Consider the following 12,427-nt stretch of genomic DNA (forward strand, 5'->3'; position numbering starts at 1 on the left):
GCCCTGATGAAATCCCACACCCGAGATGGCCCAGCAGAAATTCACATCAGAGGAATTTGCATTGTTTATCATTGAGTGATTTTTTTTAGGGCTAGGTCGCCTCAGATTACCATGTCGGGGACATGTTCTGTTGTTCTTTCGAGGTCTTCGGTTCATTAAATTTGAGGAATTAGAGGAATCGTAGCAAGCGAGAGCTTTGGTTTGTAACAATAAAGAGCTACAGCGGAAGTCTTTATTTCATTTGAATGCTTCGTTATTAGGTATGATTGACCGCAACATGGAAAAAACAAAACGCTTGTCACTTTGTGCTGAGAGGAAATTTGCCTAGATGGTGAAATGTAATCCAAGAACCGCCAAAAATAGACCTGCCATGATTTAGAGGCTTTTAAAACGTGCTTTACATGAGCGTTTGTAAATGAACGTCCACCACCGTGCTGCGTTTTACATTCGCATACTAATCCGAATACTGACGCCATCCAGCTCCGGGTACACACCCATGTGTCACTATTGCAGCAACCAATGTGGACACACAGGGCAGCACATTCAAACCCATTTGTTTGTTTTTGGGTTTTTTTTTTTTTTAGAAACTCCCTCTAGAAATTGGATTTAAGAAGCTAATCGGATGAACTCGGTCTAAAAGCCTGAGTAAATCAGATTACTCAACCCAAGAGCTCGTGTTTCTAAATGATATCAGTAATGAGTAATGACATCCTCAGACAGGAGTATAGATCTACCATATATCTAAGAACTAATCAAACCAAAGTGGACCGAGACTTCTCGGTGAGCAGACGTAATGCATGAGCACATACGTACGTTACATGGCTGAAAGTATGTGGACACCCCTCCTTATTGCCAAGTTCATGTGTCTAAGCCACACTCACCGGTAACAGGTTAAATGCTTCCACTTTCTGTAATCTCTAAATACGACCCGATGTTTATCACTGTTCCACTGTACTGATACTGAATCTGATAAACTGTACACTCAATGAGCACTTTATTAGGTACACCTGCCATACAGATCAAGTCAAGTCAAATTTATTTGTATAGTGCTTTTTACAGAACATGTCGTCTCAAAGCAACTACACAGAATCCAAAACTGAAATCCAAAAGCCCCCTGTTGAGCAAAATAAGGGTGACAGTGGCAAGAAAGAACTCCCTTAAAACTAGAAAGAAGAAACCTTAAGAGGAACAAGACTCAACATGGACCCCCGTCCGTCCTCCTTAGGTGGCCTGGAGAGTAATTCCATTTTTAATTAATAAGAATGAATTAATTAATTAATTAAGGTCGCCTCAGATTACCCGGTCAGGACCACGTTTTGTTGTTTTTCCAAGGTCTTTGGTTCATTAAATTTCAGAAATTAGAGGAATCGTAGCAAACGAGAGCTTTTGTAATTCGTAACCATAAAGATCCACAGCGGAAGTTGAAAGTTTACACTTTGAATGGCTCATCATTAAGTATGATTGACTGCAACATGGTTGGAACCAACAGTGGTTGGAATCTAGAACCGAAAATCCAAAAGCCCCCTGTTGAGCAAAATGAGGGCGACAGTGGCAAGAAAGAACTCCCTTAAAACTAGAACGAAGAAACCATAAGAGGAACCGGACGCAACAAGGACCCCCATCTTGCTTAGGTAGCCTAGAGGATCATTTAAATGAATTAGAATTAATTAATTAATCAAGTTTGCCTCAGATTACCAAGTCGGGGACCACATTTTTTTGTTCTTTTGAGGTCTTTAGTTCATTAAATTTCAGGAATTAGAGAAATCGTAGCGAGCGAGAGCTTTTGTAATTTGTAACTATAAAAAGGATGATGGACCATGATGGAAGTTGAAAGTTTACACTTTGAATGCCTCGTTATTAAGTATGATTGACTGAAACATGGTTGAAACCAACTGTGGTTGGAATCTAGGGCGACAGTGAAATAAAAACCTCAAACCAGAAGGAACAAACATTGAGAGGAACCAAATCCAACATGGACCCCTGTCCTCTCCAGGTGGCCTGAAGAGTTTTGAAATGAGAATTGAAATTAACTAGAATTAATGAATTAATCAAGGTCGCCTCAGATTACCAAGTCGGGACCATGATTTGTTGTTTTTCCGAGGTCTTCGTTTCATTACATTTCAGGAATTAGAGAAATCGTAGCAAACGAGAGTTTTTGTCATTCATAACCACAAAAAGCCATGACGGAAGTCGAAATTTTACGCACCCTTTATTTTATTTGAATGCCTTGTTATTAAGTATGATTGACTGCAACATGGTTGAAACCAACTGTGGTTGGAATCTAGAACCGAAAAACCAAAAAACCCCTGCTGAGCAAGCCGAGGGCGACAGTGAAATAAAAACCTCAAACCAGAAGGAGTAAACATTGAGAGAAACCAAACTCAACATGAACACCAAGAAGAATTAATTAATCAAGTTTGCCTCAGATTACCAAGTCGGGGACCACATTTTTTTGTTCTTTTGAGGTCTTTAGTTCATTAAATTTCAGGAATTAGAGAAATCGTAGCGAGCGAGAGCTTTTGTAATTTGTAACTATAAAAAGGATGATGGACCATGATGGAAGTTGAAAGTTTACACTTTGAATGCCTCGTTATTAAGTATGATTGACTGAAACATGGTTGAAACCAACTGTGGTTGGAATCTAGGGCGACAGTGAAATAAAAACCTCAAACCAGAAGGAACAAACATTGAGAGGAACCAAATCCAACATGGACCCCTGTCCTCTCCAGGTGACCTGAAGAGTTTTGAAATGAGAATTGAAATGAACTAGAATTAATGAATTAATCAAGGTCGCCTCAGATTAACTTCTTCAGCAATTTGAGCTACAGTAGCTCGTCTGTTGTATCGGCACGTGCATGTGCATCAATGAGCCTTGGCCGCCCATGACCCTGTCGCCGGTTTACTTCCTTGCTTCCTTGGACCACTTTTGATAGATACTGACCACTGCAGACCGGGAACACCCCACAAGAGCTGCAGTTTTGGAGATGCTCTGACCCAGTCGTCTAGCCATCACAATTTGGTCCTCGTCAAACTCACTCAGATCCTCACACTCGCCCATTTTTCCTGCTTCTAACATCAACTGAGGATAAAATGTTCACTTGCTGTCTAATATATCCCCCCCACTAACAGGTGCCGTGATGAAGAGATAATCAGTGTTATTCACTTCACCTGGGGTGGGGTTGGGGATCAACTTAATATTAGTGCCCATTGTTTTAATGGAATGTCCAATAATTCCAGTTCATGGTTAGGTGTCTTCATACACCTGGCAGAAGAATACAGAAGTGTAGCGCAGTCCTCCGTACTCTCTTGCTTGAGACTTACAGTAAGAATCCACCGCTGGCGGTTAAATTGTATATGTTAAATTGTTCAGACATCCATAAAGATGTCAGCACGATAGCCTAATTTATTTTAACAAATGAAGACAAATAACCTAAATCACTATCAATTTTACACCATCATAATATAGGCTAAATTGTTAAAAACAAAAAAAACTTTAAGCATGTTATGTTATTCAGCAAAATAGACTAACCCTTAATGAAATGTTTTGGGTTTTTTAACCTCAGAGCAGCAGATAAGCCATGTCTCATGTCTATAGACAATGACACCGTTATTAATAAAGTGCACTGCTTAGGAGGCTTTTGATGCTGTAGGTAGCCACTAAATAGTGAAGCTACTTAAGAGTTTAGTGTAAACCTAACAATAGAGCACCTCTATTTATTCCTCATGTACAAATGTAAATACTTTTTCATCTTTATCACATTTTTTACCTTTATCTGATTTAAATTTGAATTAAACATGTTTAAGTGAAGTGTTTTCTGTTAACTTACCAACATACACCTGAACTTATACCCAATAAAAAGTCATTGTAAGAGCTAGCTGCTGTTTCATTTATTCACATTTTTCCTCTGCGGAAAAAGTGGGCCGGGTTTGGGCATGAAACTCCCGGGCTGAAAAAGGGGCCCACTCCGGCCCTGGTAGTAGTTATAACTTAAGATCACATTTCTACAATGTTTTCAGCATGGTTGAATAGATCATCATGTTTAAAAAATAACAAATTTAAAACCTATAAAACAAATATTATTGATTGAATGATATTATTCAATTAACAATTACAAAAAAGTTGGAAGTCTTGGTTTGTCCATTTAAGGGTTGCTTATTTTAACCCCCTACTAGTAGCTCTTTCAACAGTCCAGATCACCTGTTTATCAGTGTAATTCTTCGCCTCCTCAGAGGTCAAAATAGCTGGGCGGTTGTCCTATTTATGGACACAGACGTCAATTAGTGGGGTAAGCTTCAACACATCTAAACCCTCAAAGTTCCATTGTGGAATGTTTCCACACCAAAAGTTGTTCATTTATTGCCAGAAGTTTGCGCACGTTGTTTATGCTTCCTTTTCAGTCACGTAATGTACAAGAGCCGAGAGCTGAGAGCCCTGCCATTCTCCCTTATCTTTACTACTCACAAATGTAAACATAAATCAGAGGCTAATTGGCCAACACCTTAAGAACCAATAGATGTGGTGGGAAAAAACAACAGTATCCTGCTGCAGTTTACCTCGTAACCACTGGAGCCAAAATTTGGACCCATGCACCTTCATTAAAGATGATTTTTTTGAACGCGTTGCTATAAAGAAGCAGTGAAAGACCCGGGTTCAAACCTCTGTAGTCTGGCTTTTTTTCACATGCAGTAGGTGAACTGGTTATTCCAAAGAGCCAATAATAAGTTTAAGTGTGAGTACATACTTAAATATATGGTTAGCTGTGTCCTTTGTGTCCCAGTGTCCCTATGCTCTGTCCACTACTAGGTGGAAATAAATCCATGGAATCTACTACAGTTCTAGAGGTATATAAAAATACAATATACAGGTTCTGTATCATAAAGTACTTATTGAACAAAAAGAAAACAACCAAAGATACACAAAAACAAACAAATGTATACACTGTGGGTCAAAAATGGAACTTTGATCAGCTTTGAAAAATCTTTCACCATTGGACACAACAATAAGGTCATTTTATTTATTCATTCAATTATATGTGTTTCTGTTCAACAGCAGAAGACGACAATCTTTTAACACAAGATAAAATGGTTTTTACCCCAGTGTATTTTATTTACACACAGAATCTGACTGCAGTATTATTTAAACATGTTTTGGTAGTAGTAATAACTTTAGTAAAATCTGCACTATTTTCTGTAAGGTTAAATTAATTATCACATTTAGAAGAATTTTAATGAGAAAATTGTATCTGCTAAAAGGTTATAAACTGAAGTTCCAGAGAAAAACTTAAAAAATGAGGAAACTGCTGTGTAAGATCCTTGAAACCACTAGCTATGAAAGCGAAGCCAGCAAGTGAAAAGCGTGCGTACCTACGACAGCATAGCACAAGTTCAAGAACTGGTGCTCAGCCAAGAAGGACGAACCTCACACCCATCGCTCGGCAGTGGTAGCCTAGTGGGTAGAGCTTTGGGCTATCAACTAAAAGGTTCAAATTCCATCTCTGCTTTGTTGGGTCCTTGAGCAAGGCCCTTAACCCTGTCTGCTCCAGGGGCTCCGTACAATGTCTGACCCTGTGCTCTGACCCCAGCTAACAAACAAGCTGGGATATGCGAAGAAAGAATTTTGTTGTACAAGCTTAGCCAATCATCAATTTGAATTATTCAACCTGATCTGGCATTGTTACAGTGAAATAATTTAATAAATTGATCAACATTTACCAAAGTTATGGGCAAAAATACAAAGGAACCTTTTTTGACTAGCAGTGTACATCAATGTATGTTGTATTTCCTTTCCCGCACTTTACATTTACTCAGGACCATGTACTGACCAACACCACGCTCGTCTTCTGGTCCCGTCCCTTCACTTTATATTTTTGTCTACACTGTGTGTACTGTGTTGTTTGCGCTCGTGTTCTGAGTTGCACCCTGGTCTTGTAAGAACATGTTTAATTTCAATATGTACTTGTATAGAGCTGAAATGACAAAAAATCCTCAATTTGAACCTGAACTTGAAATATTTCAAAACCACATCATGATCTCAAATCCAGTCCTTCATCAGAAACCACCTGAAGCAGAGTTATCATCCTCTAGAGAGCTCACCTTCATGATTGTGCTTTCTGTTTGAGTTGATGTGATGAAATCATTACTCACCTGTTACTCAGTAGATGATGCTCCGATGAGAAAGAGGAATGAAGTAAAGCACTACAGGAACTGTTACACGCCCACCATACAATCACGTCTTTAACATGATCTTCAACATGTCTCTCTCTCTCTCTCTCTCTCTCTCTCTCTCTCTCTCTCTCTCTGCTGCTGGAATGGTTTATCACATGGGCTGACCAGGAGACGTCTACGAGCTGCTGTGTTCTGCACCAGGCACTGCTGGGCACACCCACGTAAAGGGGGCTGAGCTATAAGATTGAACACTTCCTGCATTAGACTGGTCTGATACCCTACTTTGCAAATTCCCTTTCCCAACAGAACAGCACCAAGTCTTCTCCTATAATGCTTGGAAGCACGGCTTAATTCTGAATCCTAGTTCATCCCACGGCTTTTTAATTGAGTTTAGGTTTGTTTGTTTGGATTTTGACGTCATGTTTTACACTTTGGTTACATTCATGACAGGAACGGTAGTTACTCATTACACAAGATTCATCAGTTCACAAGGTTATATCAAACACAGTCATGGACAATTTAGTGTCTCCAGTTCACCTCACTTGCACGTCTTTGGACTGTGGGAGGAAACCGGAGCACCCGGAGGAAACCCACACGGACACAGGGAGAACATGCAAACTCCACACAGAAAGGACCCGGACTGCCCCACCTTGGGATTGAACCCAGGACCTTCTTGCTGTGAGGTGACAGCTACCCACTTAGCCACCGTGCCGCCCAACTGGTTTTTGGTAAGGAGACTAAAACAGCCATCAGGAAACAGGGTGATTCCAGCCACAGGCCTGGAATAGATTATTCCTGCCTTCCTAAAAACAGTCCGTTTTTTTATGCATTTTCTCCCTTTTTCTTCAGATTTAGTTTAGCCACTTTGTCTTTCACTGCTGGGGATCCCAAGTGGTCTGAGGAGAGTATATCCGCCTGCTCCACGCCCCCTCTGACGCATGTGCAGTCCCTTGACCCCTTCTTATTTGCCCATGCAAATTAGCACATGAGGGCGGAGATTGTGCAAGGAGAAACACATGGCAGTCAGGTTTTTATGTTAAATCTCCTGGTGCCATATAGAGTCCAAAACATCACAGATACTCCACTATACTGCACATTGGTGAAGCAGAATGCCTTAATTGACAGATACAAAAGTTATTTTTTTACATGTACCATTGCTGTAAAGTTTGGGGTGGGAGCACAGAGTCAGGTGTTATACGAGATACCCAGGATCCAAGAGTCTTGCTCAGGAGACCAACAGTGGCTGCTTGGTGAGGCCAGGATTCAAAACTCCAGAGAAGCCAGAGAAATCACAGCTAAGCTACAACTGCCTACTGATCAGGTTCAATTCAGACTTGTTTCAGACCAAACTTTAGGATTTCCAATCTCCAACTATCTTCTGTTGTCATTTTTGCCTCTCTAAGCGTCCTCTTCACTGTGCATAAGGGCACAATACATTTTCTATTCCAGGCAGGTTCATCAATTTGTAAATAATTATAGAAATTTGCTTCGGTAACATTATGTAAATACATCTTTAGGGCATTCAAAATGTGTATTATAATAAGAATCATTTTAGTTTAGACATATCCAGTTCCTTTATTGCATTGTCAACCTCTACCTAATGCATGGCATCTATACTGGCTAACCAGCACACAGCTATTTTACTAAATATCTCTCTGCTGCTCGTGCCAGGTCCTCGACCTGAGAGAAGAATTTAAAGTTGCAGTGGTAACAAGGTGATACCCCGCCCGGTGTGTTATATTTAACTAAGCAACGGCAGGAAAATCCTGTGAGATAAGTTCCTAGGAAACCATGTTTGAAGTTTGCAAATCTAAAGGAAACACAATCCATGGTGTGTGTGTGTGTGTGTGTACTGCGTGTAGATTTAGCTTTACTGAAATGGCTTCACATAATAAATAACACTTTAGTTTATTCTTTTTTTAAATAGTATTATACATATACAATGATGAGCCAAAACATTAGGATAACCCCCAAAATCACACATGGCAATGCCCGTATCATAACAATAGCACATGTTGTGATCATGAGTGTTTAAAATTTTTGGCTTGCGGTAGTTCCTCATAGTTCCTCGTAGATCATATCTGCTGTATTCAACTATGAGTAAATACAGTCAGGTCCAACATTTAATAATTCCCTGAGCATCACATGCTGTGGTCTTGAGCTTGTTGGATATTCTATTCTAAACTATTCACATTAATATGGAGTTGGCGACTTTGTGACCGTAACAGCCTTCACTGTTCTGAGATCAGCTAGAACATTTTGGAGTGTGTCTGTGAGATTTGGGTGCATTCTTTAAAAAGAGCAGTTATAAGGTCAGGTACTGATGTTGGATAAGAAGCTTCTTCACACCAAACTCATCAAACATTTACATTTTCAGCATTTAGCAGACGCTTTTATCCAAAGCGACTTACACAGTGAGCAATTGAGTGTTAAGGGCCTTGCTCAGGGACCCAACAGTGGCAACTTGGTGGTGGCGGGGCTTGAACCGGCAACCTTCTGTTTAATAGTCCAGTACCTTAACCACTGAGCTATCACTGGCCCTGTCAAAACCATCAAACCATGTCTTTATGGATCTTCTTTCTTTATGGAGCATTTTTTAATGGACCATGTGATTCAAGATTGGTAATATGCAAGGCAGCAATAGACCCTAGACAGGGTCCCAGTCCAAACATGGGCCATTTTGAGCAGCCAGTCCACCAATGATCCAATCCTCCAATGGACAAGTCCACCAATGGCCCAGTCCACCAATGGGTAGGTCCACCAATGGGTCAGTCTTCCAGTGGCCTGGTGATCCACCAAGGGGCCAATCCGCCAGTAGGCCAGTCCACCAATTGGTCAGGCCATCAATATAGATAGATAGATAGATAGATAGATAGATAGATAGATAGATAGATAGATAGATAGATAGATAGATAGATAGATAGATAGATAGATAGATCGATCCATCCATCCATCCATCCATCCATCCAATATAGATTGATAGCCAATCCTCTACTGGACAAGTCCACCAATGGGCCAGTTCACCAATGGATAAATACACCAAATGGCCAAACCACTACCGGGCCAATCTGCCAATAGGCCAATCTACCAATGGGTCAATCAATCAGTGGTCCAGTCCACCAATGGGTCAGTCCATCAAGATAGATAGATAGATTGATACATAGATATATGATAGATGGTCCACCAATGGGTCAATCCTCCAAAGGGCCAGTCCACCAATGGGTCAATCCTCCAATGGACAAGTTCACCAATGGGCCAGTCCACCAATGGGTCAATCTTTCAGTGGGCCAGTCCACCAATGGGTCAATCCTCCAATGGGCAAGACCACCAATGGGCCAGTCCACTCTTAGCACCTGCTGTGCCACCGGGACAACCTTCCTATACTCTTTTTAAAGTAAGGTTTCACTGCTGCACTGGACATTTGTCATGAATTTTTTACATGATCCCAACGACACATCAAACACGATACGTTTGTAAGAACCAAACAAACCAAAAAACCAAAAACAAGCAGGAGGACCCAAATCTGAACCTCTGTCTACCACCGTCCATACATGTTCATGTTATACTGTAAACATGGGACATACGCTAGAGATTAAAAAAGCTTAATGATGTTTTGCTTTGAGTGACTTACAGAAGTGCGTTCTGTGCCCCTACATTCCAAACCCACGTCATACTTTCCATTCCACGTGATCTCTTTATGTTTGCTGTTATTTTTACTTCCTTCAGCTGCCTGGATTCTGCTGCATCTTTATTTATCCTCCCCTCATTTTACTAATTCCACTTCTCCAAACTCCCCCAGACTCCTCCAGACTCCCACAAACTACCCCAGACTCCCCCAAACTCTCCCAGACTCCCACAAACTTCCTGCACTTTTCTTCTCTCTCTTTTCTCATCCTACATCCTGTCTGGTGTTTTCCTTACAATCTTCGTTTGGAACCAATGCAAATCCTAGCGTCTATATTTTCATGACAGCATGTGTTTGCATCTCACCATTTGGTCCTAATGAGCAGAGAAACACAGCAAAGTGTGTTTGTTTTTTAGCTACATCTAATTCTAATGCAAAGTGACAGATGTGTGGGATTACAGTAGAACACATGGCAACATGGACTCCATAAAGTACCAGGAGATTTTAATCCAAATGAATTACTGCCACAGAATTAGGCTTTAACCATGGTAATCCCAGTCTAATCCCAGGACTAAACCCCATTAAAAACAATTACAAGACGATAACGCGGAACAAATAATCATCAGATCTCGACACCAATCTTCTGAAATAATAAACCAGATCTGCAGGATTTCACTTCACTTCCAGTTTGTATTTTAAGTTCCTCTCTGTTGCAACACACACACACACACACACACACATGCATGGACACAATAGTCATTGTATAAACTCTTGAGCAATTTTGGTAATACATAAATTACGTGGCAACTGTCGTTATCACCAACACTTTTACCCATGACACACAGTGGCTTTACATTTTCCATTCATGGTTCCAAACCAAAAGGTCACCAAAGTTTAGTACAAAAAAAGGAAAAATAAAATAAAATAATTTAAAAAAAACAATAGAAAAAAAATAAAACAGAATGAAATCCATCCATAAAATCCACCTTCCTGAAAATGCACAGAAAATATTTATCACTCAAATGCAGAGGCGTTTAAAACAGAACATTAACAGAAATGCAACTTTTTATTTATTGATTTATTTATTTATTAGGATTTTAACGTCATGTTTTCTACTTTGGTTCCATTCATGACAGGACAGGTAATCACAGGTTACCCATGATTCATCAGTTCAAGTTTAATATCAAACACAGTCACAACCAGATTTGTATCTCCAATTCACCTCAGTTTGACGTCATTGTACTGCTGGAAGAAAAACCACACAGACACGAGGAGAACATGCAAATTCTTCATAGAAAGAACCCAGATTGCTCGAGCTGGGAATTGTACCCAGGACGTCTCTCTCTGAGGTGACTGTGCTACCCACCGAGCCATTGTGGCGCCCCGATTTATGTTCTATTTGGTTGATTGCCAGTTTACAACTCACGGACAGATGACCTTACATTCTCCTGAAGAATTTTCTGAAAGTTTTCGTAATATTGGCAAGTCATTTAGGTCCTGATGCAGCATAATAATGCACCATCACTACCGGTTTAACATGCTTACGATAAAATGCTCTAGTTGTTTTTTTGCCAGACATTTCAAGAACCTTGTTGTTTAAACAGTTTCATTATATTATACCAAACAGTTTGGGGATCACCCAGGTGCTTCTTGAGAATGTCAGATGAGTACTGATGTTTCACTTAATTAATTAATGAGTAATTAATTAATTAGGTAATTAATTAGTTTCCTTTTTGCTTCTCTTCCAGGAATCCCATTTGCCAAGACCCCTTCGTGAAGTCATGAACACTGAGCTTAGCTGAAACTGTAGACGGAGACTGTAGACGTCTACGGTTCTTGAGATGTTTTTTTTTCTAGAATTTTTGGTGTGACTTGTGTGTCACTGAGCCTTCGAAGAAATTTCAGCAGGTCAGCAACTACTGGGTAGCTCTTACTGTTGTTCGGTTAAGTCCTAGAGCCTTAAAAAAGACTGTAGTGTCCTTCTTAGATAAATATATTTCAAAATTACATTTACATTTAACACACTGGTCCTCAACCACCGGTCATTTATTACCAGGCCACTCAGAAAGAATAAATAATTAGAGATCGATAGAAGTTTTCACTGCTTCCATTTCGGGTGTTATTCGGGTGTTATTGTCTCCTATCACCCCTAGGTGGGAGCAGAGTCTCGTTGCAGTGAAAAAAGCTCATTTTCAATCATTTGTGAACAGCATGGTTAAATACTCCCGACATTATACCGATATTAACCGGTTCATGGTGCAAAAAAGGTTGGGGATTTATATTGTACATGTCTGGCTGGCATTTAGCCTCTTGTTCATTAGCCATGTTGGTTTATCCGTCTTGTAAAGTCAGTTTAGCCACCTGAGCACCGATGTTAATCTTGTTTTGGCGAATGTTCAAAGAACATGAAATCCTGTGAACAAAAACAGCAAGAAGAGAAAAACAAATATCAGGTTCCTCCTAGCTTACACACACACATTCACCAAGCACTTTATTAGGAACACCTATATGGTACGTAGAGTCATGAATCATTTTATAAGCTCCACCTACCATACAAACTAGATAAACTTTGTGGGTAAACAATTACTGAACGTGGGAGATCTGTTGCTCTGTACACTTCGTCACCACCCCACACAT

General features: G+C 40.1%; 1 protein-coding gene across 2 annotated transcripts in view; it reads right to left on the bottom strand.

Moving 5' to 3' along the window:
- LOC134312128 (phospholipid scramblase 1-like) overlaps positions 1 to 12,427 on the bottom strand; it is a 39,261-nt gene that overhangs the window by 19,254 nt on the left and 7,580 nt on the right. Inside the window, exon 9 of one of the 2 annotated variants that reach the window (XM_062993823.1) lies at positions 10,861 to 12,203. The exons of the other annotated variant lie outside the window; for it this stretch is intronic. Coding sequence (XP_062849893.1) covers positions 12,165 to 12,203 — 39 coding nt within the window. The 3' untranslated portion in view covers positions 10,861 to 12,164. Of the gene's footprint in view, positions 1 to 10,860; positions 12,204 to 12,427 lie in introns of those variants that run through there. 2 annotated transcript variants of the gene reach the window in all.

Source organism: Trichomycterus rosablanca, chromosome 4 (assembly GCF_030014385.1).
Source record: "Trichomycterus rosablanca isolate fTriRos1 chromosome 4, fTriRos1.hap1, whole genome shotgun sequence".
Taxonomy (NCBI): Eukaryota; Metazoa; Chordata; class Actinopteri; order Siluriformes; family Trichomycteridae; genus Trichomycterus; species Trichomycterus rosablanca.